Source organism: Microcaecilia unicolor, chromosome 2 (assembly GCF_901765095.1).
Source record: "Microcaecilia unicolor chromosome 2, aMicUni1.1, whole genome shotgun sequence".
In the NCBI taxonomy this organism is placed as follows: Eukaryota; Metazoa; Chordata; class Amphibia; order Gymnophiona; family Siphonopidae; genus Microcaecilia; species Microcaecilia unicolor.
In genome coordinates this window covers 428,980,905-429,005,358 of record NC_044032.1, presented here as the reverse complement: position 1 = coordinate 429,005,358, position 24,454 = coordinate 428,980,905, and the positions used below count along the sequence as shown (strand labels likewise).

At 42.3% G+C, this 24,454-nt stretch overlaps 1 protein-coding gene across 2 annotated transcripts in view; it reads left to right on the top strand.

The window, feature by feature from the left end:
• Window positions 1–24,454, top strand: part of TBCK (TBC1 domain containing kinase) — a 436,713-nt gene that overhangs the window by 330,356 nt on the left and 81,903 nt on the right. For both annotated transcript variants that reach the window (XM_030190773.1, XM_030190774.1), the window contains one exon: window positions 8,010–8,185. In XM_030190773.1, the coding sequence (XP_030046633.1) occupies window positions 8,010–8,185 (176 nt within the window). The remainder of the gene's footprint in view (window positions 1–8,009; window positions 8,186–24,454) is intronic.

Here is a 24,454-nt window from a genome sequence, read left to right as displayed (position 1 = left end):
GTCTAAAGGCTCTTTTAATTGGCAGGGAATGATGACCCTGGCCAATCAGAAGAAACCTTTTAGGTGCCAGACAGGCTCCCTAACCAATCACAGCTGACTTTCTGTAGCTCTGGCTCAGCCACGTGAAAAAGCTGTGACCGAGTGAGTCAAAAGAGATCAAGATAGTTGGCGATGTATCTACATTCAAGAGATATGAACTCATAGCTCATCTGCTGGTGTTGGCAGTTGAACAGCTTATGCCAGACTGGCTAAAATTGTGAGCACCTGCACAACTGTCAGGTAACAGGTGCACAGGGACTAAACCCATAGCCTTTGGGACCACAGGCTGGAGACGTGTGCCAGGACTATGGAACCAAAACCAGAGCCCATAAAAAAACGAATCCTCTGAGCAACAGCGAGAAACATGCTGTTTCTCAGAGGACATGCGACAAACAGGTTCCCACTGAGCCACCAGGGGTGTTCTTGATTGAAGACTTAAAAACAGCACTCAGCCTGGACCTGCTGTGCTGTGCTGCGCCTCTCAGGCTTCTAGGCTTCTGGTGTGGTTGCGACGCCAGAGACGTTAAGTGTACCGTCATTATATGAGTAGCACTGGCACAGGCACTGGTAAGAATAAGATTATTTTTTATTTTATTTGTATTTCCATTTATTTACATTACTAATAGTATTTTGGTTTGATATTAACTCAGTAGCTGGATACAGGGCTAGATGGATCATTGGTCTGACTCTGACCCAGATGCATTATTTGATTTTTGAGAAAGTGTTCAAAAGTTATTTTCTCTTAATTGTTATGAGCATCCAAAGTAAACATTGTTTGCTTAGAGTGTTAGTAGATTTCTTTCAATTTAAAACTTTCAAACCATTTTCTATATTTACATCTTTTGGAAATACTGTTGTGACCTGGATTGGGCCACTGCTGGAAGCAGGATACTGGGCTAGATGGTCTGACGCAGTATGGCTATTTTTGTGTATAGATAATGAACAATAAGCAAACTTTTTGTGGAAAGGATGAACGCAGCAATTTAAAAGGCAAACGTCCCCTACCAATCACTTTTGATTTCTCCAAGAAGATATAATCCAAATTCTGAATCTGAAAGACTTAGGGCCACCTTAGCCTATCCGAGAAGGCGGAAATCTTCTGCTAGTGCCAGCCAGGGAGTCATGATATGAGATATCCTATGTAAACTTGCGGTTAGAAAATATTTCTTGGAGCTGAGTGAGGTTGGTTAGACACAGATGTGTGAACTGTATGGCTGTTCTTATTCTTATGTTCTTATCAATAAACTGAAGTTATGGCCTGGAGGTAGGTCCTAAGGTTATGAACTGGATAAGAAACAAAAACAGTAATGCACTTAGAGAGAACCATTCTCTGCTGCTTTTCTGGTAATAGTTCTAGAGATGCACATAGAGGGAACCTCTCGATTCTCTGCTGTTCTGCTAATAGTACTAGACCTTTCCATTCTCCACTGTGTTATCATTTGTAGATAGACAGTACTTCAATTTTTGGTTTCACCCACCATGTGGTTTATAATATATTTGACTCAACAAATAGTAGACACCATGTTGATTTAAATCTTGACTTGATAATGAATGTGACTGTTGGGCAGGCTAGATGGGCCATTCAGGTCTTTATCTGCCATCACTTAATATGTTATGTTCACTCAAAAAATTATTATGTAGAGGAAAAAGTCTCATTTGTCACTGGGTCTTGATATTATTAAGAACAAAATTACAGAGTATATTCAAAAGCATGGATTAATGAGACAAAGAAGGGCATAATCGAATGGCGCCGGCCAAATCGATGGCCGGCCATCTTCGGGGCCGGCTCCGTGAAGGGGCGGAACCAAGCGTATTTTCGAAATACGCATGGCGCCAGCCAAATCGCTCGCTGGGGTTAGATGAGATGGTTGACTCTGATTTTCAGCCATAATGAAAACCGGAGCTGGCCATCTCAAACCCGGCGAAATGTAAGGCATTTGGGCATGGGAGGAGCCAGCATTTCTAGTGCACTGGCCCCCCTGACATGCCAGGACACCAACCGGGCACCCTAGGGGGCACTTTTAAAAAATTTAAAAAATAAAACAATTAGCTTCCAGCTGCATAGCACCCTTTCCTTGGGTGCTGAGCCCCCAAATCCCCCCCCCCCCAAAACCCACTGGCCACAACTCAACAGCATTATCATAGCCCTAAGGGCTGAAGGGGGGCACATACATGTGGGTACAGTGGGTTTTGGGGGGGGGTTGGAGGGCTCCCATTTACCACCACAAGTGGAACAGGTGGGGGGGATGGGCCTGGGTCCACCTGCCTGAAGTGCACTGCACCCACTACAAACTGCTCCAGGGACCTGCATATTGCTGTCAGGGAGCTGGGTATGACATTTGAGGCTGGCATACAGGCTGGCAAAAAAAGTTTTTAAAGTTGTTGTTTTGAGGGTGGGAGGGGGTTAGTGACCACTGGGGGAGTCAGGGGACGTGATCCCCGGTTCCCTCCGATGGTCATCTGGTCAGTTGGGGCACTTTTTTGGGACTTGGACCTGAAAAAAAAGGGTCCAAATAAAGCGGACCAAATTCTCGTAATGGCCGGCTTTCTTTTTTCCATTATCGGGTGAAGCCAGCCATCTCAACGCACGCCCCTGTCCCACCTTCGCTACCATGCCGACACGCCCCCTTTGAACTTTTGCCAGGCCCGTGAAGGAACGCAGTTGAAGCCGGCCAAAATCGGCTTTCAATTATGCCGATTTGGCTGGATTCAGGAGATCGCCGGCCATCTCCCGATTTGTGTCAGAAGATGGCCGTCGATCTCTTTAGAAAATAAGCTGGAAAGTCAACATGGATTTAGTGAAGGGAAATCTTGCCTCACCAATCTACTACATTTCTTTGAAGGGGTGAACAAACATGTGGATAAAGGGGAGCCGGTTGATATTGTGTATCTGGATTTTCAAAAGGCGTTTGACAAAGTACCTCATGAAAGACTCCAGAGGAAATTGGAGAGTCGTGGGATAGGCGGTAGTGTTCTATTGTGAATTAAAAACTGGTTAAAAGATTGAAAACAGAGTAGGGTTAAATGGTCAGTATTCTCAATGGAGAAGGGTAGTTAGTGGGGTTCCCCAGGGCTGGGACCACTGCTTTTTAACATATTTATAAATGACCTAGAGATGGGAGTAACTAGTGAGGTAATTAAATTTGCTGGTGACACAAAGTTATTCAAAGTCGTTAAATCGCGGGAGGATTGTGAAAAATTACAAGAGGACCTTACGAGACTGGGAGACTGGACATCTAAATGGCAGATGACGTTTAATGTGAGCAAGTGCAAAGTGATGCATGTGGGGAAAGAGGAACCCGAATTATAGCTACGTCATGCAAGATTCCACGTTAGGAGTCATGGACCAAGAAAGGGATCTAGGTGTTGTCGTTGATGATACGTTGAAACCTTCTGCTCAGTATGCTGCTGCGCCTAAGAAAGCAAATAGAATGTTAGGTATTGTTAGAAAAGGAATGGAAAACAAAAATGAGGATGTTATAATGCCTTTGTATCGCTCCATGATGCGACCACACCTCGAATATTGTGTTCAATTCTGGTCGCTGCATCTCAAAAAAGATACAATGGAATTAGAAAAGGTGTAGAGAAGAGCGACGAAAATGATAAAGGGGATGGGACGACTTCCCTATGAGGAAAGGCTAAAGCAGCTAGGGCTCTTCAGCTTGGAGAAAAGGTGGCTGAGGGGAGATATGATAGAGGTCTATAAAATAATGAGTGGAGTTGAACGGGTAGATGTGAAGCGTTTCACGCTTTCCAAAAATACTAGGACTAGGGGGCATGCGATGAAGCTACAATGTAGTAAATTTAAAACGAATCTGAGAAATTTTTTCTTCACTCAACGTGTAATTAAACTGTGGAATTCGTTGCCAGAGAATGTTGTAAAGGCGGTTAGCTTAGCGGAGTTTTAAAAAGGTTTGGACGGCTTCCTAAAGGAAAAGTCCATAGACCGTTATTAAATGGACTTGGGGAAAATCCACTATTTCTGGGATAAGCAGTATAAACTATTTTCTACATTTTTGGGATCTTGCCGGGTATTTGTGACCTGGATTGGCCACTGTTAGAAACAGGATGCTGGGCTCGATGGACCTTTGGTCTTTCCCAGTATGGCAATACTTATGTACTTATTGATCTTCAACACCAAATAGATAGGTGAAGCCCACTAGTGACTGTTATAATCATTGACAAAAAAAACCCCTCCTCCCTATATCTGTGTTTGTGTCTTTTTATGTCTTTTTAGCTTCGTCTTTCTTCTTATTAATCTCTCATTATTCAAAAACACTCACAAATCATTAATGACACTCAAAAGGCTAAACGGAATGACTGGCAATTAGCACAAAAGCTCATAAAATGCAGTATCACTTACCTTAAAGCTCATCGATGTGCTTTAAGATAAGTGATACTGCATTTTGTTAGCTTTGTGCCAATTGCCAGTCATTCCGTTTAGCTTTTTCAGTGTCATTAATGATTTGTGAGTGTTTTTGAATAATTTGAGACAGTAGAATATTGGAGAGCCATCGTATTTCATTAAGTGTTATAATATATTTGACTTGGCTTAGTTCTAAATTCTTTTGCACTTTTCAAGTTAGTTTATATTCTTGGTTTGCTTTTTCTTTTTTTGTCATTTTTTTTTGATCCAAACAACATCACTTCAATGCTGTGCCCTCCTCTTATTTAAAATTCATTTGTGTGGCAATTATTTTAAATCTGTTGAAGTAGTAATTATTTTTTGAGAACACCACTTAAAATTAATTGAATGATGTTCTCTGCATTGTTCAGCTCTTCTTATTTGAAATTCATTGTTGTGGTAGTTATTTTAGAGGAAAAAACTTTGTAAAGTTCCTGAAGGTGATTTCTCCATTGGTTAATATGATTTTAGAGATTACTTTTTACAAAATTTTCAGTGCACATAAATAGAAAATACAAAACAAAAAAAAACATATTTTGGACACTACCAGTGTCCATTCAGACTACCTAAGCTGTCACCAACTAGAGAGTGAGAACTCAGCCAACAGACCTTCAACATACTCATAATTATTTAGGGGGATGCCCTCTATGGATTTGATGGTAACAACTCAGAACATCAAGCACCAGATTCTTGAGCAGATGGAAGATGAGAGGATCTAGGGGTATAGATGCCCTAGCCAATCCCAACAGGAGACTTGGGCACCTTGCCTCCTTTGATCTTAATGGCAATTAATGTGACTTTTCCGGTATGCTATCCAGCTGTTTGAGCCTTCTTTAGTGTTACTATTGGATGGTCATGCTGATCTTTCTGCATCTGAAGTTGTGACTAAGTGAAAAATGACGACCCCGCAAAATGTTCATGAGGAAAGTTAATGCAGGGGTCACTACCACACGTTAACTGCCAGGTGCAATCCCCACCCATTATACACCCTAACAGGAATTTCTGTGTTAGGCATTTTAGGCAGCAGTTAGTATTCACTAGCATTTATGACACTACATTAACTGGTATTTCAGTGGCGTGCTAAATGTTAGCATGAATTAAAAGTTGCATTAATTAAACACCTAACACAGGGTTAATAAAGAGGCTCCTATATGCATAATGATATTCTGAAAAGCAATGTTTGCCATTAGTGTTCTGGAGAATAGTCTGAGCCCTCTGTAAAATAAAATTATATATGATTTAGGCCAGTGGTTCCCAAACTGTGGATTGAGACCCAGATGAGGTCACAAGTAGGGTTACCACATTTGCAGAGGACACAAAATAAAGATGGCTACTACCTTTGCTAAAGAAATGTTTAATTGCTGCATATACAAAATTCCTTTAACAGATTCAACCAGCAGGGAAACAGAAAGATCAGCAATGCCTTTCTCTCTCTTTAGCACTCCCATGTGTTCAGACTAATAGGCCAGAGTTGGTTTCTCTCATTATGTAAAGGTTAAAGAGTCATGGATTTGATATACCGCCTTTCTGTGGGTGTAGGTGTGGAAAAAGTGTATATTTTCCGAAATATTAAAAAAAAAAAAAAACCTGGAAGACATATCTGAAGAAGTCCAAAAGGAGGACATGTCTTCTTAAAAGAGGACATATGGTAAACTTAGTCACAAGAAACTAAGCTGCGTCTCCTACCTTTGCATCTCCATTGTGATATATGCCCAGTAATGGCAGTCAGCATGGGGCGGGGCCTGTGAGTCGCTGAATGTTCACAGATCTTGCCCCTTCCTTTTGTGTGGCTTCCTGATAGGCTGGAATGTACAGTGACACACAGGGCCCTGTGCTGACTGTTGCTGCTGTCATGGTTTGTGTAAGTAGGGGAAGGGCTGTGAGGGATCTGTTCCTTTGTTTTCATCATCATCTGAGTGTTGCAGGAATTTTTTAAAGTGCTGAAATGAGGTAATAATAGATAAAAGTTTGTGGAGCACCAATTCAGGCAATAAACCCAGGAAGCTAAAACAAAACAGAAAACTAGAAGAAATTATGATAGTGTGAAAACCATTTGACATGCTATCTATTGTACATAACAGAGAGAGAAATTCTGAAAAATTGTTTTTAATTGCATTATGCACTATTTCAGTAAACACTGAGTTTTGAGCAGGAGGCTTGACCTAAGGGTAAGAGGACTGATAGTAATATATTATCAGAAATGAACCATATGCGAGACTACTACAGAAACAGTGTATCAATTTGCTATAATCAAAGAGTACTTGGAATAAGACTTAGCCTACTATTGTATTTTTAGAACATTCCAAATGCTATTGTCTATCTCAGGAAACTATGCAGCAAGCCTGCTGAAATTCTTTTGATCCTCACTCTTAAATATAGTCTTTAGATTACAATAAAGAAATCAGTGGAGTCTGGCTTAACAACACTGCTATAAGCATAATCTGAGTTGGATTCCCAGGTCAGCTCTTCCACTCCCTTGACTGGAGGGAGGGATAGGGAGGCCACTAGGAAGCTTAAGTCATTTGTACAATGATGATACCTAGTGACCATATTTAGGACCTATGATTGCATGGCCAAGAACCTTCACCATGCATAGTTGAAACTAGAGGGTTATGCACCAGATCCATGCCCCACTTCTAACTGAACAGTTCAGAAAGTAAGAGGAAACTGCGGAACCAAAGGATAAAATTAGTGAATAAGAAATAGCTCTTCAGTATTCATACTCTTTTTGTAATATTTATTTTATTCTTGTTTACATCATTGAATATTAGAGTAAATACAGGTTGAGACAGGGACCAGGATAGCCAATTTGATAAAATCAATTAACATTTTAATTGCTGCATAGTCTCCTCTTCTGGCTCTCCCCTCTTTCTCACACTCGCTTACCTTTCATTAGTGTCTGCAGCAGGTGAATTACCATGTTGGCTGAAGTCGTTCATAAGCACACCCCTGAAAACCATTTCTGACCATCGTCATGCCAACAGCATACATATATTGTCCTACTCTCGCCTCCCTCCTTTCCACTTGTCTGGCCCTTTTGAATATGTAGAGCCGAAGATAACCTGTCCTGCAAAGTAGAACCAAACGCTGTTGCAAACCCACAAGGTTAACTCTAACCCCAGACTCACTTTGTGGTCCTTGAACTAAGCCACAGTATAAAGTGGCCTGCCATAGTGTGGGTGCACGCTAGGGCCATTTTTTACCACTGCTGTGAAAAGAGCTTTTTTTTTCATGGGCCGGGAAATGGGCGTGCACTGAAATTAAAACTAGCATGTGTCTATGGCCGGAGCCCTTACTGCCACACATTGACTTAGCGGTAAGTGCTCACGCACTACCCGCGTAGTAACCATGCAGCACACACCAAGTACGAATTACCGCCAGGAATGCCACCCCACCCCCCACGGTAGAAAATAGATCTGTAGCGCATTAGGCCTCCCACACCTTAGTAAAAGGGCCCCGTGTGATTTAAAAAAAAAATTTAACATTTAATTTGTTGGTTATTTCATTTTTTTACATTAAACCATTTATTTATATTTGTTCTCTGTCTTCTCTATGTTCTTCCCAGGCCCGAGAACCCATCAGATTGAGTGATCTGAAATCTGAGGTGTCTCCTAGGATTTCAGCAGAAGATCTCATTGATCTGTGTGAACTGACAGGATCCGGACATTACAAGACCCCCACAAAGAAAACCAAGCCCAGCAAGCCTAAGCTCCTGGTGGTTGACATTCGAAACAGCGAAGAGTATCCTTTTTTTATAGCATTCACTTTTATTATTGCCATTTATGTGGATAACCATGGAGTGTGGTATTGATATTATGAACATGTTACCATTTCAGATTTCATTGATAGCCTCAGACAATCTGTATGGGGCCCTTTTTCTAAACCAAGTTAAGCACTTAGGGAGTAATTCTATATATATCACCTAAAGGGTGCTGGAATGTTGCACACTAAGCACAGATCCTATATTGGCAAATGCGCATGTAATTGCCATTATAAAATGCTAGTGTAAGTCTGCAGTTCCACACCTAACTTTAGGTGTGAACACTTAGACCAGCTTAATGACTGGGGTAAGTCCCTACTGCCAGTATTCTAGAACTCGTGTGTTTAAGTGCTAGGCATGCCCCTAACCCATCTGTACCCTTCCCACGTCCACACCCTCTTGTTATTGCTTGTGGAATATCAACTGGTGACAGTTACATGTGTAACTGCTAATTGTTTCCTGTTAGCACCAAATAAGATCGATTATAGCCAATAATTGATTATTAGCATCAGTTAGCAGTTAATTAACTTGTTACGCATGCAAATGACACTGTTCTATAACTTGCACACACAACTTTGCTAGCAAAGTGTAGCATGGGTGCACGTTTATAGAATTAGGAAATTAATGCACAGATTTGTCATACGGAGCCATATTAAGGGGCTTTGTGGTAATTTAGCAGTTAACACACAGTAGACTGCACATTAAATGCCTTTTATGTCAGGAGGCATGGCGTGATCAGAGAGAGATGCTAGGTGCTTCCACGTTAACCAGGAACAGGTACCATGCATTATTGTGAATGTTAACGTACGACCTGCAGTAGAAAATACTGGGAATGCCCACAATAGGTGCCACATTACATTTGCAGCTGCCGTGGGATAAAAATCTTGTGGTAATCTTCAGTAACTGTAAATTTTACCATGATTTAATGAAAGGGGCCCCTAAGTTTCTTATTATTTTGGATTCCTTTTGCTACCTTAGTACAAGGACACTAATGAGTGTCACAGTGTGAGTTATAGGCTGCAGTGCCTATAGAAATAAAACAGGCAGTGGTGTTGAATAGCACATGTTAACACCATTAGTGCCCATCAAACATATAAACGGCAAGTGACCGACTCACCTGCAAATGCGCAGTAGAGTTGGAATGCTGAGAGTGTAGAAGTCCAAGCCCCGCCTCCACCAGCAGTACAGCCCAATAGGGAGGAGGGCTTGAACATGGGCATGGAAATCGGAGGAGGAGGGAGCAGGGAGGGAAGGAGGGGGCGGAACTGAGGGAAATAGACGCTGGGGGGAGGACAGGGGAGAGAGCAGGGTGGGTGGACAGAGGGGGGAGGCCATAGGAAAACAAAAAACTAGCCCGTTGTTACGGTCTTAACGGCTAGTTAAGTAGTAAAAGAGGCTGTTTGTAATGAGTTTTATGAAAATCATCATTTCAGCTGCTTTCAAGAGTAGATATTGCAGGTGAGGTTTAAGTAGTGTGATTGTCATGTTGGTGTGCTTTAAATGTTAATGGGCAATAAAAAAAAAGAACGTAAGGTGATACCTTCATATTGGACTAACAATATATTTTTGACTAGTTTTCAAAGGTGAAAACCTCCTCCTTCAGGTATGGGCAGGTAAGGTTTGAAATTCATACCATATCTTCAGACTAATTGCTTCTAAGTTTTACAGTACACTGTGATATTTTTTTACCAATAGTGATTTGTGTCAATAAAACCTAGTGCATTCATGTATTGTACTTTTGTAAACACAGAAAAGCCACCTGGATTTCCATAGGAATAACTCACATGCCTATTACTAATGCCAGTACTTAATGCTTCTGTGTTTTAAGATAATATGGTTTACCAACTTCCGTAAACTACTAAAGACCCATCTCTTCGACAAGATATACCACTAAGATCAAATAATGTGAAACTCATACTTATACTACTACTACTACTTAACATTTCTAGAGCGCTACTAGGGTTACGCAGCGCTGTACAAGTTAACAAAGAAGGGCGGTCCCTGCTCAAAGGAGCTTACAATCTAAAAGAACGAAATGTCAAGTTGGGGCAGTCTAGATTTCCTGAGTAGAGGTGTAGTGGTTAGGTGCCGAAGGCGACGTTGAAGAGGTGGGCTTTGAGCAATGATTTGAAGTTGGGCAGGGATGGGGTCTGGCGTATGGGCTCAGGGAGTCCGTTCCACGCATGGGGTGAGGCGAGGCATACCCAGTAATGTTAGTAATGCATTCTATTATATTAATATCATGTATTTCATCACCAAGCAATCCAACATCCTTCTGTAACACCAAATGTATATTCTCTTCTCATTTCCAATGTCCATGATATTTTGTAAGCCACATTGCGCCTGCAAATAGGTGGGAAAATGTAGGATACAAGTGCAATAAATAAATAAATAAGAATGACAAATTGAATTGTATAGTGTATGTGCTGTGTTACTCCACTTGAACCCACAAAAATAAACAAATTTTAAAAAATCATCCTATAAGGTGGAACCTTCATATTGGAATATCAGAATTCATTTCTTGACAGTCCAGTAGAAAGGCATGATCTTATAGAAGCAGAAAAATGAAGGCAGAAGGGGGAGTGGTCAAGATTGCATAAATAGGATTGCATAAAAGTCAGTCCTATCTTTATACAGTGTCTCATAACAAGTTAAGTGTTGAATATTGCACTTAACCAGCTTTTCTCTAGCCAGCCTGCATACTCAGAAATTCAATGCCGAAGCCCAGATGTGGCCTGACATTGAATTTCCAGGCATAACGCTGGCGCCAGTCTGCAATATGCTGAGCACTGCTGGCTAAATTTTGGGGCCTTTGTTCCTAGGTGTGTGCCTAATGTGCCAATTATATCACCACCTCCAGTGTTCAAAGTTGTGAAATGCCAATATAATAATTTTTAACATGATATGGGAGGAAAAAGCCTCAGGGGTCCTTTTACAAAGCCGCAGTAAAAAGTGGCCTGCAGTAGTATGAGCGCATTTTTGGGTGCGCGCTGGGACACCTTTTACCATAGCTGGGAAAATGGCCATTTTTTAATGGGCAGGCACAAAAAAAAAACTAGCAAGCGCCAATTTATGGCCTGAGCCCTTACAATAAGGGCTCACGTGCTACCCATGCGGTAACCTCCGGGAATGCCTCCTGTGGTAGAAAATAGAAAAAAATATTTTCTACTGTGAGATTTGGCGTGCACCAAACTTGGAATGCCTCTGGGTGCACACACTACACCAGCGATAATGATACCTGTGTGTTAGCCCTCCCACACCTTTGTAAAAGGGCCCTACAGTGATCTCACACTACTTTTCAGTTAAATTGGCTCAGTTTTTATAATCTGCATAAAAAAACCTCTCCACATCAAAAGACCAAAATTGTCCTAATTTGCCAGATTCTCCTAAAGGTTTCTCCAGAAAGTTTGTTTCAGCTTTAACTGGTGGTGTTTTCACTGTTCTGTTGTTCTATCCCAGTTCCCTGTAGAATTGTTTTGATTTTCTCTAAATTAGGGCTGCATTTTGATTAGAATTTTAAATCATGATTAATCACACACTTAAAGATTATTTATATTTTTCCAACTGCAGTTCCTTGTGACTCTAGGCAACTCACTATAAACCCTCCATTGCCCTAGGTATAAAATAAGTACCTGTATATAATATGTAAACCGCTTTGATTGTAACTATAGAAAGGCGGTGTATCAAATCCCATCCCCCTTCCCTAAAGGGCTCATAAGCTTCCTCCCTCTCACCCCAATTGCAAAGTCTCTTCCTTCCCTTTCTGTCCGCTTCCCCGAGGTCATTATTTCTCTTTCTTTCCTAGGGTCTATTATCTCTCTGTCTCTTCCCTTCCTCCGTCCCTCCCTTCTCTCCACCTCCATGAGCAGCAACACAAACTTGCTGGTGAGCAGCATCAAACTGGTCTCATGGCTGCTGGAGCTCACTGCCTCAGTCATAGCTTCCATCAGTTCCTCCTCCAGTTCTGCTCGTGGGTCTGCAGCTCCTCCCACCTAAGATTTAGCATCTGCTCCGCTCTCTCAGTCCCCTCAACCAGTCTACGTTAAAGGTGGTTTTCTCTTGGTCCATTCCAGCGGCAGCGTTGCACATATGGGACTAGATTCTAGATATGGTGTCTGAAAAATTGGCGCTGAAAATTTTCTGCCTAGGTGTGTTCTATAAACCGCATCTAAATCTAGGAGCGGTTTATAGAATATGCCTGGTAGCCATGCCTATGCCTAACTCTAGCTGCATCCATTTACACCAAGTAAAACTTGATGTAAGTACCGGTGCTTAAGTAAGGCACATAGCAGGTGTCACGTCCGTGGCCGTGACAACCCTCAGACTTACCCTGTTTCTGGGAGTCAGTGTCTGTGCTGGCTTCTGCTTGTCTCTGTGTCTGTGTCTGTCTTAGGTTCTCTCTGGTTCTGTGTGCTGATTGCCCTACTGAACCTCACCTGTGTGGGCTATGCCTCTTCCAAGATGGCTGCCGCCTCTTCGTCTCTGCCAGTGTCCAAGATGGCTCCCGCTGTTACTCTCTATGGGATGCCTGCTCTGAGTGTCAATCCTCTGTTTGGTTGCAAGGTGATTGCTGCAGCTGTAGCTCTGGTGTTGAGGGCTTTATTAATCACTTGGAGACTACAGTGCTGGCCTTTGCATCTCATCTAATCTCATCTAAAGGTCCTGGTGTATAGAGTGCTCTGTACCCGGTGTCAGTGTTTGCTCTGTGTGAGTTTCTATGTTTGTTAGACTAGCTAGCTTAGGCACCGTGTGGCTTATAGCCTGTGTATAGCTTGCTAGTGTTCTATGTTTGTTCAGACTAGTTAGCTTAGGCACCGCCTGGCTTGTTGCCTGTGCATAGCTCTACTAGTTCTCTGTGTTTGTTTCCAGTGTATGACTAGTTAGCTTAGGCACCGCCTGGCTTGTTGCCTGTGCATAGCTCTACTAGTTCTCTGTGTTTGTTTCCAGTGTATGACTAGTTAGCTTAGGCACCGCCTGGCTTGTTGCCTGTGCATAGCTCTACTAGTTCTCTGTGTTTGTTTCCAGTGCATGACTAGTAGCTTAGGCACCGCCTGGCTTGTTGCCTGTGCATAGCTCTGCTAGTTCTCTGTGTTTGTTTCCAGTGATAGACTAGCCAGCTTAGGCACCGTGTGGCTTGTAGCCTGTGCATAGCTCTACTAGTTCACTGTGGTTGTTTAGTGTTAGACTGGCCGCCCTTGCTAGTCACTATCCCAAGACTGTGTTTGTTCCTAGTGTTAGACTAGCCTCCCTTGCTAGTCCCTATCCCAAGACTGTGTTTGTTCCTAGTGTTAGACTGGCCGCCCTTGCTAGTCACTATCCCAAGACTGTGTTTGTTCCTAGTGTTAGACTAGCCGTCCTTGCTAGTCCCTATCCCAAGACTGTGTTTGTTCCTAGTGTTAGACTGGCCGCCCTTGCTAGTCACTATCCCGAGACTGTATTATTCCTAGTGAGACTAGTCAGCTTAGGCACCGTCTGGCTTGTAGCCTGTGCATAGCTCTGCTAGTTCTCTGTGATTGTTCCTAGTGTAGACTAGCCAGCTTAGGCACCGTCTGGCTTGTAGCCTGTGCTTAGCTCTGCTAGTTCTCTGTGTTGGTTCCTAGTGACAGACTAGCCAGCTTAGGCACCGTCTGGCTTGTAGCCTGTGTAAAGCTTTGCTAGTGTTCTGCGTTTGTGTCCAGGGCATGACTTGTTAGCGTGGGCACGGCTTAGTTGTTAGCTGGTGTATAGCCTTCCAAGTCTCCTGAGTTTGCTCTGTGTATGTTCCTGTGTATGACTGGTTTGCCTGGGTATAGCGTTCCTATTAGCCTGGGTACAGTTTACTAGTCATTGTGTTGATTCCTGCCGACTGCCAGAACCTGGACAGTCCCTGCTTGTCTGCCTTGCCTTCGCCTAGGTGCCAGGGGGCACTCCTGGATCTTCATTCCTGCTGTTCCTGTAAGTCCTACCGGCTGCCAGAACCTGAGGGCTCAACCCGAGGGGGAAGGCAGTCAAGTGTAGGTGAAGCCTAGGTCCAGGGTGTTCCAGTTTCGCGGGTTCCGCTCCAGTGTGTTCCAGTCCAGCGGGTTTCACTCCTGTATGTTCCAGTCCAGTGGGGCCACTCCAGTGTGTCCAGTCCAGCGGGCCCCACTCCAGTGCGCACCCGTCCGGTGCGTTCCAGTTCCGAGTGTTCCGGTGTAGAACTCCAGTCCGGAGTTCCGGTCCAGTCTTATCTCCTCTCTACCTGGAAGGTGATTTTGCCTAAAGGACTCACAAACCCCGCGCTCCCGGGGAAGAAGCCTGAAGGTATGCCAAGGTCCTCGAGAGCGCGGCAAGCGCGAGAGATGCGACAGGAGGTGTGTTCTATAACCCTGCACGTAATTTTTCAGAACGCCCATGACCCGTCCATGCCATTCCCCCTTTTTGGCTGCACACAGAATTTACGCGCACCACTTTACAGAATATGCTTAGCAAGTTGTGCATGTAAATTCTAATTAATGACAGTGTCAAAAAGTGCTTGCTAATTGGCAATTATCAGCACTGATTGGCTTATTAAGGTAATTAAATTGTGTGCGCAATTCCAGGATGCAACCGGATTAGCACGCAATTTTGGTCACGGGGATATGGTGCCTGTGGGGTGCTCTGAAGTTTTCCCTCTGGCCCATACATACCGCTTCCTCTCACATGAGTTCCTGCTTCTGCCTGGGCGGGATGGGTGAGAGGGAAAGCTTCAGACTAGTCTGCAGGCAGCATATGTGAAATGCTGTCACTGGTGAGGACCAACAGAAAACCACCTTTAAGATTGACTGGCATGGGGAGGTAGGTGATGTTGAATTGCAGATGGGGTGAAGATGTTGGATTGCACTGAGGATAGGGGTTGGGAGTGGAAGAGAGCAGAAGAAATGTTTGGAGGAAACAGGAGACGCTGCAATGTGATTAATTTTTTTATCACAATTAATTTTTTAAACCACAATTTGTTGATCTTGATCCTTTTATATACCCATCAAGAACACCTCTGCTCACAATGATTTTAGTTTTTTCTTCACCGCAGTTTTTCTAAGGGGGAGTATCTTTCTCTTTTTCCTCTGGCCCTGTGTCATTATTGGTAAAATTCTCTCAGTAATAAATCTTGCTGCATTGTACAGTATTCGGTTAATTTTTGTAATACCAATAGGTTTTCCCTTTATACAGGTTATGGCTTTATTCATCTTACTTATCATATTCCGTACTCTAGGTGTTAAATTCAACTTGGGTAATCTTTTCCTCATCTGAAGCCGGCATGTTTATCTATGTTCAGATAAGATAGCAGTTTAGGTAGTAATTCCTTCACATTTGGGTCTTCCTTCTACATTTCTTTCTCTTCCTCAGTTGACTTCTGTTCCAGTCCTTCATTTGTCATGCTCTTGTGTTTATGGTACACTACACATCTCTCAATCTCCACCTTATTTATCACAGATGCCTTTCCTGATGTCTCATCCAAATGCTGTGGCTACTGTGGCAGCTCTCCTGCATTCCTTGTTGAAACCCCTTTCTTTCTTTCTCTCTCTCTCTCTCCCTCTCTCTGCGGTATCACTCAGCTATTTTAAAATGTCCTCACTCAGGTTTCATTCTTTACTTTGTCCAGTCTGGGATTTTTATATTGGTGTTGGTTGCCTGTTGTAATTTTTTCTTCAATATATTCTTTCCTCTTCCATTTTCTGACGATCTCGCTTTGTGTACCCTCTGTGATCCAAATATAGGGTTCATAGCATAATAGTAGCAGTACATTATCTCCTTTTTTATCTTCAGGAGGCCACCTAATAGTTTTAGTCCTCTCCATTTTTCATTACTTTCTTTGGTTTATCTCCTGATGCAGTGAGTCTATGAACAAGTTCACCAAGACCTAGGGCTGTATCAGGTATGTTATGTTCTCCTGAAGGTTTTGCACTGTTGCAGCCACCATCATTAACCCAAGTGTGAAAGCTACAGGTGGGCACAATTTTATTCTGGGTGACATTAAGCCTGTATATATCATTCTTTTTCCTTCCTATTATACTTTTACAGTAGTATTGTCTTCCTCAGATTTGATATATGATTCTGTCTAATAGGGTCACCATATGAAGGCACTTAGCAAAACTTGGGGAGAAAAAGTATTCTCTCCCCCTCAGAGAGAGCACAGCAGCAGTAGTGTCTCAGTAATATAGTTTGGTCTAAAATCTGAATGAGCTGGATCCAATGACGGCAGATAAAGAGCTGAACGGTCCAGCCAGTCTGGCCAACAGTCACACTCATTATCAAGTCATGATGAAACCAACAATGAATATAATGTAAAGTACTTGTGATCATTGTCTCTCTTTGGCATTTCTGGGACTTAGAAAGTAGAAGTCCACCCAGCCTTGTCCTTAGGTTCCAAATACTAAAGTTGCTGTCGAAGCCAACTCCAGCCTATCCAAATTCTATTGTCATTTGCGGGACATAGACTGTAAAAATCTCGCTGGCATTGTCCTCCCATTCCAAATTACTGATGATACCACTTCAGCAACCCCCCCCCCCCCCCCCCCCCCACTCCCTTTCTTCAGGATAATCCTAATAACTGCAGCCCTTAATCCCTATAATGCTTCATCCTCTTTCAGGTCTAAAAACTGGTTGAGATGTTCCTTGTTGATTCAATAAAGATGATTGTTTACATAAAGCATTAATGCTGTTAACATGTTAATAATAAATAGGGCCTATTGCTTAAATGGGCTCTGTGACAAATAGCATGTGTTAATGCATATTTGTGTGTGCTAACACAGTAATACACTTAAGTAAATCTAGCTCTTAATCACTTGTCAGGACAGTAGATGCTAGAGCTACTTTACTTGCCAACTGTTTAACAACAGTTACTGTTGTACTGTTTTGACAAATCAAGAAAGGTCTGATATGCTCCTAAACATAAACCAAACTTGTACAGCACCCTCAGTTATAGTCTAATCTTTGTCTAGGTACTTTCCAAAAATACTTAACGTATTATCCTATATAATAATTTGTACCTCCAACGTTCCATGGCTGGCTGGGTTCGTAACATCTCCTGATGTCAGCCATCCAGCGTTCCATCCCGCCTCACTGTCCCGCCCTCGCGTCAAGACGTAATGACGTCAGAGGGCGGAACAGTGAGAGGGAAGGGAACGGAGCAGAATGAAGCCAGCCAGCCAGAGAATGTTCAGGTACAAAGAAGAAAAGAATCAGAGCAGAGGAGAATTGATGGGAGGGGAGGAGAGAATCGCGGCACACGGATGGGAGGGCAGGGAAGAGGAGATTCACTGGACATGGAGGGGAGGGGAGGGAAGAATCGCTGGATATGGAGGGGAGGGCAGGGGGGAGAGAAAAAATCGCTTAAAAGACAGCCTTCCTAGGGTCCGTTTCATTGTTGAGGAAACGGGCTTGGTTCCACTAGTATCTTTATATATAAAATCTTTCTTTGCCTTTTCTTATCCTTCACTTTCATTTACACCTTCTTCCATATCCTCAAGTGAAGGTGCTGTCTTTGATAATCTTTTCATCAAAATAGATCATAATATCATAGCTAATTAGTAAACAGTAACTTTCCTTACCCAGTTGTAGCCTGCTTCTGACTCCTAACCCTTACTTGCCCTGTCCTTTTATCCTTGTCTCTTTATTCCCTTACCCTTAATTGTTCTGTCTGACTGCCTGTCTTATCTAGATTGTAAGCTCTTTGAGCAGGGACTGTCTTTTTTGTGTATGGTGTACAACGCTGTGTATGCCTTGTAGCGCTATAGAAATGATAAGTAGTAGTAGTAGTTGTCCCTCCCCTGCTATCTGTGCTATAACTGGCAATAACTATGATCTACCAGTATTATAAACTCTTTTTAGCCTGATGTATATTCATTGTGGATATCCTGAAATCCCAACTGGCTGGTTGTGCCCCAAGGACTGGGTTAAGAACCACTGCCATATAGTCCTATTAGGAATAGGAGAGATTCTCAAGATTCTGAAATTCTCCTCCTTCAGGTCTACAGAGCTCTATGACTTTTACATCTGTTTAAGGATCACCATTTTGTGTTATGTATATTTTGGATTTTAGACATTGTCATCTTTGTGTGAATGGAGATTGTGCTTTGTTCTAGTTGGAGTACTTATTTGCCTACTAAATTTTAAAAATTGGTACTCTACTGGATGCTGTGACCCTTATTTTTAAAATTATAATTGCAATGGGCTTATAATATGTTTGCATCCTAGCACAGGGCTCCTTTGGCAAAGCGATGCTAATGATTCCCACGTGACAAATGAGAGGAAGTCCATAGGAATTGAATGGGCTTCTTCTCATTTGCCGCACAAAGAATTGGCAGCGCGGCTTTGTAAAAGAAGCCCACAGTTTGTTATTCCTTAGCTACTACATAAGTACATAAGTAATGCCATACTGGGAAAAGACCAAAGGTCCATCGAGCCCAGCATCCTGTCCCCGACAGCGGCCAATCCAGGTCAAGGGCACCTGGCAAGCTACCCAAACGTACAAACATTTTATACAAGTTATTCCCGAAATTGTGGATTTTTCCCAAGTCCATTTAGTAGCAGTCTATGGATTTGTCCTTTAGGAAACCATCCAACCCCTTTTTAAACTCAGCCAAGCTAACCGCCTTCACTACGTTCTCTAGAGCTACGTTTACTAGGGCAAGTTTAGTAAGTATAAGATCAATAATATCTAAACTTAGTGTAGTCTTTGATGTAATCATAGATAAAGGATTAGATATACTCTGGTACACAGCTGACTAGATCACAGTAATTGTGTTGAGAATACAGATTTTTCTATCGTTATGCCTACTCCCAGCCACACATTAAAGGAAAAGGAATAGGAAAGTTTATTCAAAATTCAGTTTCATAGATTTGTGTAAGTTAGGTAACTAGATGGGGTATTACAGTGCTCCCCAGATTTGTTTTCATCCAATATGATCTCATTTTAACATTGCACCCTACATGATGATAAAATACCAGGCCTCTAGTCCCCTCTCTTGCCTCATCGGCTTCCTCTTTGCCCAGCTTATCCAAAGCATGAAGGCAGCAACAGTAGCAGTAGTCAGCACAGGGTCTTGTGTGTCAGAGTGTGTTCACAGACCCCAGTACTCTGCATGAGTTGCCAGTCTTAACAGGAAGCCCACACAGGAGAAGAAGGCAGAACCAGTAAATTCAATGACTCACAGGCCCCAGGCTGATTGCCACTACTGGGCATAGATACAAAAAGAAGAGAAGCCAATCACTAAAACATGAAGAACAACTACAACAGTAGAGATGAAGCAAAGAAGCAGAAGACTTCAGATTTAAAAGGTCAAAACCTTTATTGATAGTCCAGAAAGAAAGCCCACTGTGGCCAAGTTTTGGCACAAATGTCAGAGTCCTGGTCTATTTCACATAACTATAAAAACTTTTTAAATCAACAACATACACTATAAATGCACAAAATAAGCATAGCACAATCAGCATAACATGTAAAACTTTTTACAAGACAACATAAAGCTTAAGACACATGCAGCATCAAACTTTCACAAAGGACCTTACATGCTTTTTATGTAAAAATGGTGTAAAAGAATAAACCTAAGATAAAAATAAATAAAACTGAAAAAAAAACAGTATATGTGTATGCCCTCCAAGTAATCTAACCGGCTTTAGACCATACAAGCAAATTAAAATTCAGAAAAAAAACTTAGTCAAACACTTTTATCACAAATGATTTCAGGAAAATGTGAAACTTACTTGAAATGCATAAAAAAAACCCAAAACACTATGTTGTTGAATGGATTTTAAAAAAATGTTTAAAAACACACACAAAGCTGAAAATTATTAAAAAAAAAAAAAAAAAGCCTCGCCACCAGCTTTTTTACAAGCTTTGGAGACTGCTATGCTGGAAAATCCACCAAACTACGGTATTTAAATGGCTCTGAAAATGATGGCTGACATCATCATGCCAGTTTGACAGCTATGTTGCATCAGTATGATCAAGTAGAAATGTAAAAAGCAACCAAATAGTATCATTTTGAAAGTTCTGCTTGATTTTAGTAATGCAGCACAGCTGTCAAAATGACCCAGTGATATAGGCCAGCATTTTGAGAGCTCATAGAAATTGGTGAAGACCACTGAAGCACCACAGCAAAATTGCTGAGATGTATCTCAAACCCTTCTCCAAAATTATATATTTTTTATAGGGCTGCACATTTAAGGCCCCTTTTACAAAGTGTCAGTAAGCCCAACGTGGGCTTACCACTTGCTAAAAAGGAACTACCACTGGGCTACCACAGCAACCTGGCGGTAGTTCCCACCCCCAGTGTGCCGTCATATCCTGCGTTACAAAAATACCCAGCGGTAATTGGGCAGTGCTGGGTTAGCGCAGGAGCCCTTACCGCCACCTCAGACCTGGTAAGTGATCAAGGCCAGATCCCAGCAGGGGACTGATATGCGACAGAGGAGGATTCTACATAGAAGTATCAGGATCAAGAGCATAGAAAACACAGCAAGAAACCCCAAAACACAAGGCAACATAAAAGAAGGTGCAAACTAATCTCTGGCAAAGAGGCTAAATAGAGCCTGGATTTAAATATAGATCCAGCAGGAACAAGATGTAACGCCTGAGAGAAAGTAGCAACCATGACAACAAGCAGCCCCTACTGGTAGGAGTTCAAAAGTTCACCCCAGCAAGGTTCTCTTAAGAAGTGAGGAGCCCTTTTACAAAGACACGTAGGGGCCTTCGCACATCAAATTCCATTTTGACAAGCGCCCAAAACACGCGGTAGAAAATATTTTGTACCGCGTGGCGCTTACCCAGCGGTAATCGGCAGTTTACGTGCACTGGCCGCTTACTGCCCGGTTAGCACATGAGACCTTACCGCTAAGTCAATGGGTGGCGGTAAGCCAGCTTATTTTCGAAAGTGATAGCCGGCCATCTTCCGACACAAATCGGGAGATGGCCGGCCATCTCCTAAAACCGGCCAAATTGGTATAATCGAAAGTCGATTTTTGGACACACTCGCCGGCATTCCATCGCGAAGGCGGCTAAACTTCAAGGGGGCGTGTCGGTAGGGTAGTGAAGGCGGGATGTGGGCGTGCTTATGAGATGGCCGGCTTCATCTGATAATGGAAAAAAGAAAACCGTCGATGACCAGCATTTGGCCGGTTTTACTTGGTCTATTTATTTTCACGACCAAGTCTCAAAAAGATGCCCAAACTGACCAGATGACCACCGGAAGGAATCGGGGATGACCTCCCCATTCTCCTCCAGTGGTCACCAACCCCCTCCCACCCCAAAAAAACTTTAAAACATTTCCTTTTTAGGAGGGGAAGCCAGTCGGCCAGCTCGTAAAAAAAAAAAAGAATCTTGCTGATCAGTTATGTTATGACTTACTTGTTCTGGAGTGCTGTATTTTGTGATACTGTTTTGAGAAATGTTCAAGAAAGACTTCATACAAATTTTAAAAAACCCCTGCAGTTCATTTTCCCTTGATGGCCGTTCCCTGACGTGCACTTCCCTTAATAGCCGTCTTTCTCTTGATGGCCGTCTTTCTCTCCGAAAGTGCACTTCTCTTAATGGCCGGCTTTCTCCCCAAACAGGGAAATCAAAACAGTTTTTGCTCACAGTTTTTTTAGTAGTAACAGTGGGATTTGAACCAACCACCTCTGCATTACAAGAGCCATGATGTAACCATTTGGCCACAGCTCCACTTGCTTGGCTGTCCCTCCCTTTTGATTATACCCCTTCAGGTCTCTCTCAGCCAATCACAGTGCGTTAAGCTGTCTGTGAGTGGCTGAGAGAGACCTGGAGGGGTATAATCAAAAAGAAGGGACACCCAAGTAAGTGGAGCTGTGGCCAAGTGGTACCATCACTGGTCTTGTAATGCAGAGGTGGCTGGTTCAAATCCCACTGTTACTACAAAAAAAGCAGTGTGCAAAAACTTTTGATTTCCCTGTTCAGGGAGAAAGACGGCCATTAAGAGAAGTGCACGTCAGGGATGGCCATCAAGGGAAAATGCAGGGACTTTTTTCATTTGTATGAAGTCTTTCTTCAACATTTCTCAAAACAGTATCACAAAATACAGCACTCCTGAACAAGTAAGTCATAACATAACTGATCAGCAAGATCTAAACATCCAGAAGTACCAGTGCACTATGAATGCTGGCCCCTCCCAAGGCCAAATGCCTTGGATTTGGCCGGGTTTGAGATGGCCGGTTCCAGTTTCCATTATCGCTGAAAAACAAGTCGGCCATCTCAAACCCGGCGATCTGTGGCATTTGGCCTGCCCCAACCGTATTATCGAAACAAAAGTTGGCCGGCCATCTTTTTCGATAATACGGTTCCGGCCAGCTGTTGCGGTGCCGCCAAAATAGATCGCTGGCGATCAATTTCGCCGGCGCCATTTGATAATGCCCCTCAAGGTCTCAGCCCGAAAATGGACGCACGCTGATTTTAATTTTGCCGCACGTCCATTTCCCGGCACAAAAAAATGCCTTTTTTCCAGGTGCGTTGAGCAAATGGACCTGCGTGCATCCAAAATGCGCCTACACCAGCGCAGGCCACTTTTAGGTGCACCTTAGTAAAAGAGCGTCTGAGTCACCTGCAGGCTGGTGGCAAAATCTCACACTTCATGTATCAACTACAAACCTGAAATATTTATTTATTTATTTGTTACATTTGTACCCCACATTTTCCCACCTATTTGCAGGCTCAATGTGGCTTACATAGTGCCGTCAAGGCGATCGCCAAGTTGGTTGATAACAAATACAAGTTTATAATGTGGTCGGAAAAGGTAGATGTGTATCAGGCATCATGAGGGTTAAAGGGAATGGAGTTTGTATGACTTTTTGTATGCGTAACACTGGCAATTAAGTAAGTCCACAGCCAGAGAAAGTTGTTATAAAATCAGATGTTATAACAGATTTAACTTTACCTATATATAATTTAAAATTACCCAGGGAATTCCATCTGTATATCAAAAATTTGTTGGGAATTGTGTTTTGGAGCACAACATATAAGTATCAAGCACAGTTTGCCCCAGTAGTTTCCAGAATGTGGTTAGGGTGGTGGACTTTGGTCCTGGGGAACTGAGGAACTGAGTTTGATTCCCACTTCAGGCACAGGCAGCTCCTTGTGACTCTGGGCAAGCCACTTAACCCTCCATTGCCCCCTGTAAGCCGCATTGAGCCTGCCATGAGTGGGAAAGCGCGGGATATAAATGTAACAAAAAAAATGGGGTCACATCAGTGGATGGGTGATAGAAGAAGGCTGCTGTCTTTCCATCTGGATCTCCACTGTGACTTATGCCCAGCAGTGGAGACAAAGCAAAGTAGCAGAAGACTTTAGATTAAACTGGCCAAAACCTTATATTGACAGTCCAGAAATAAATCCTAACTTGGCCAATTTTCATCACACAAGCTTCTGTCAGGACATAGTCCATATAAATCTATAAACAAATTTTTAAATAAATAAAATAACATACAGTGTAAACACTCAAAATAGCATACAAAATTAGCCATAGGAAAGACAGCATAAAATATAAAAATTTTAAAAAGACAACATAAAGCTTAAGAAGCACACATCAAACTTTCACAAAGGACCTTACATGCTTACTATTAAAAAAAAAAGATGGGTATAAAATGTATTTATTTCAAAAATGTATATATCACCTATAACCTAGCTGATTTACAAATCAAACATCTACAATAATATAAACACAGATTAATAAAATAATAAAAGTAAGATAAAAAATAAATAAAAAAATTTAAAACAGTACATGTGTTTCACCTTTGCACATATATGTACGCCAGCCTTTAGCCTAAAGGGGTATTTTACTAGGGTGCGCTAGCGTTTTTAGCTTGTGCGAAATGCTGAGACTCCCATAGGAATAAAATGGGCACTTCAGTGTTTAGCGCCAACTGATTTTTAAGTGCACCTTAGTAAAAGACCCCCTAAGTAATCTAATCTTTAGACAAGAGGTTTTCAACCCAGTCCTCAGAGCACACCTATATCCTAAAAACCCCGATTGGCTAGGTGTGACCCAAGGACTGGGCTGAAAACCTCTGCTTTAGACCTTACAAGCAAACTAAAATACAGGGGGGGAAAACCCAAAGCCAGTCAAACACTTGTATCACAAATGTTGCTGTGATTCAAAATAATCATTTAGAAAAAAAATCACAGCAGAATATAATTCAACCATATCACTAACTCCATTTCAGTATTACCTATCAGGTATTTCTTCTTCATGCTTTTCAATAGCAACAACAAATCCAACTTACGTCCCCTTATTTGTATTGGG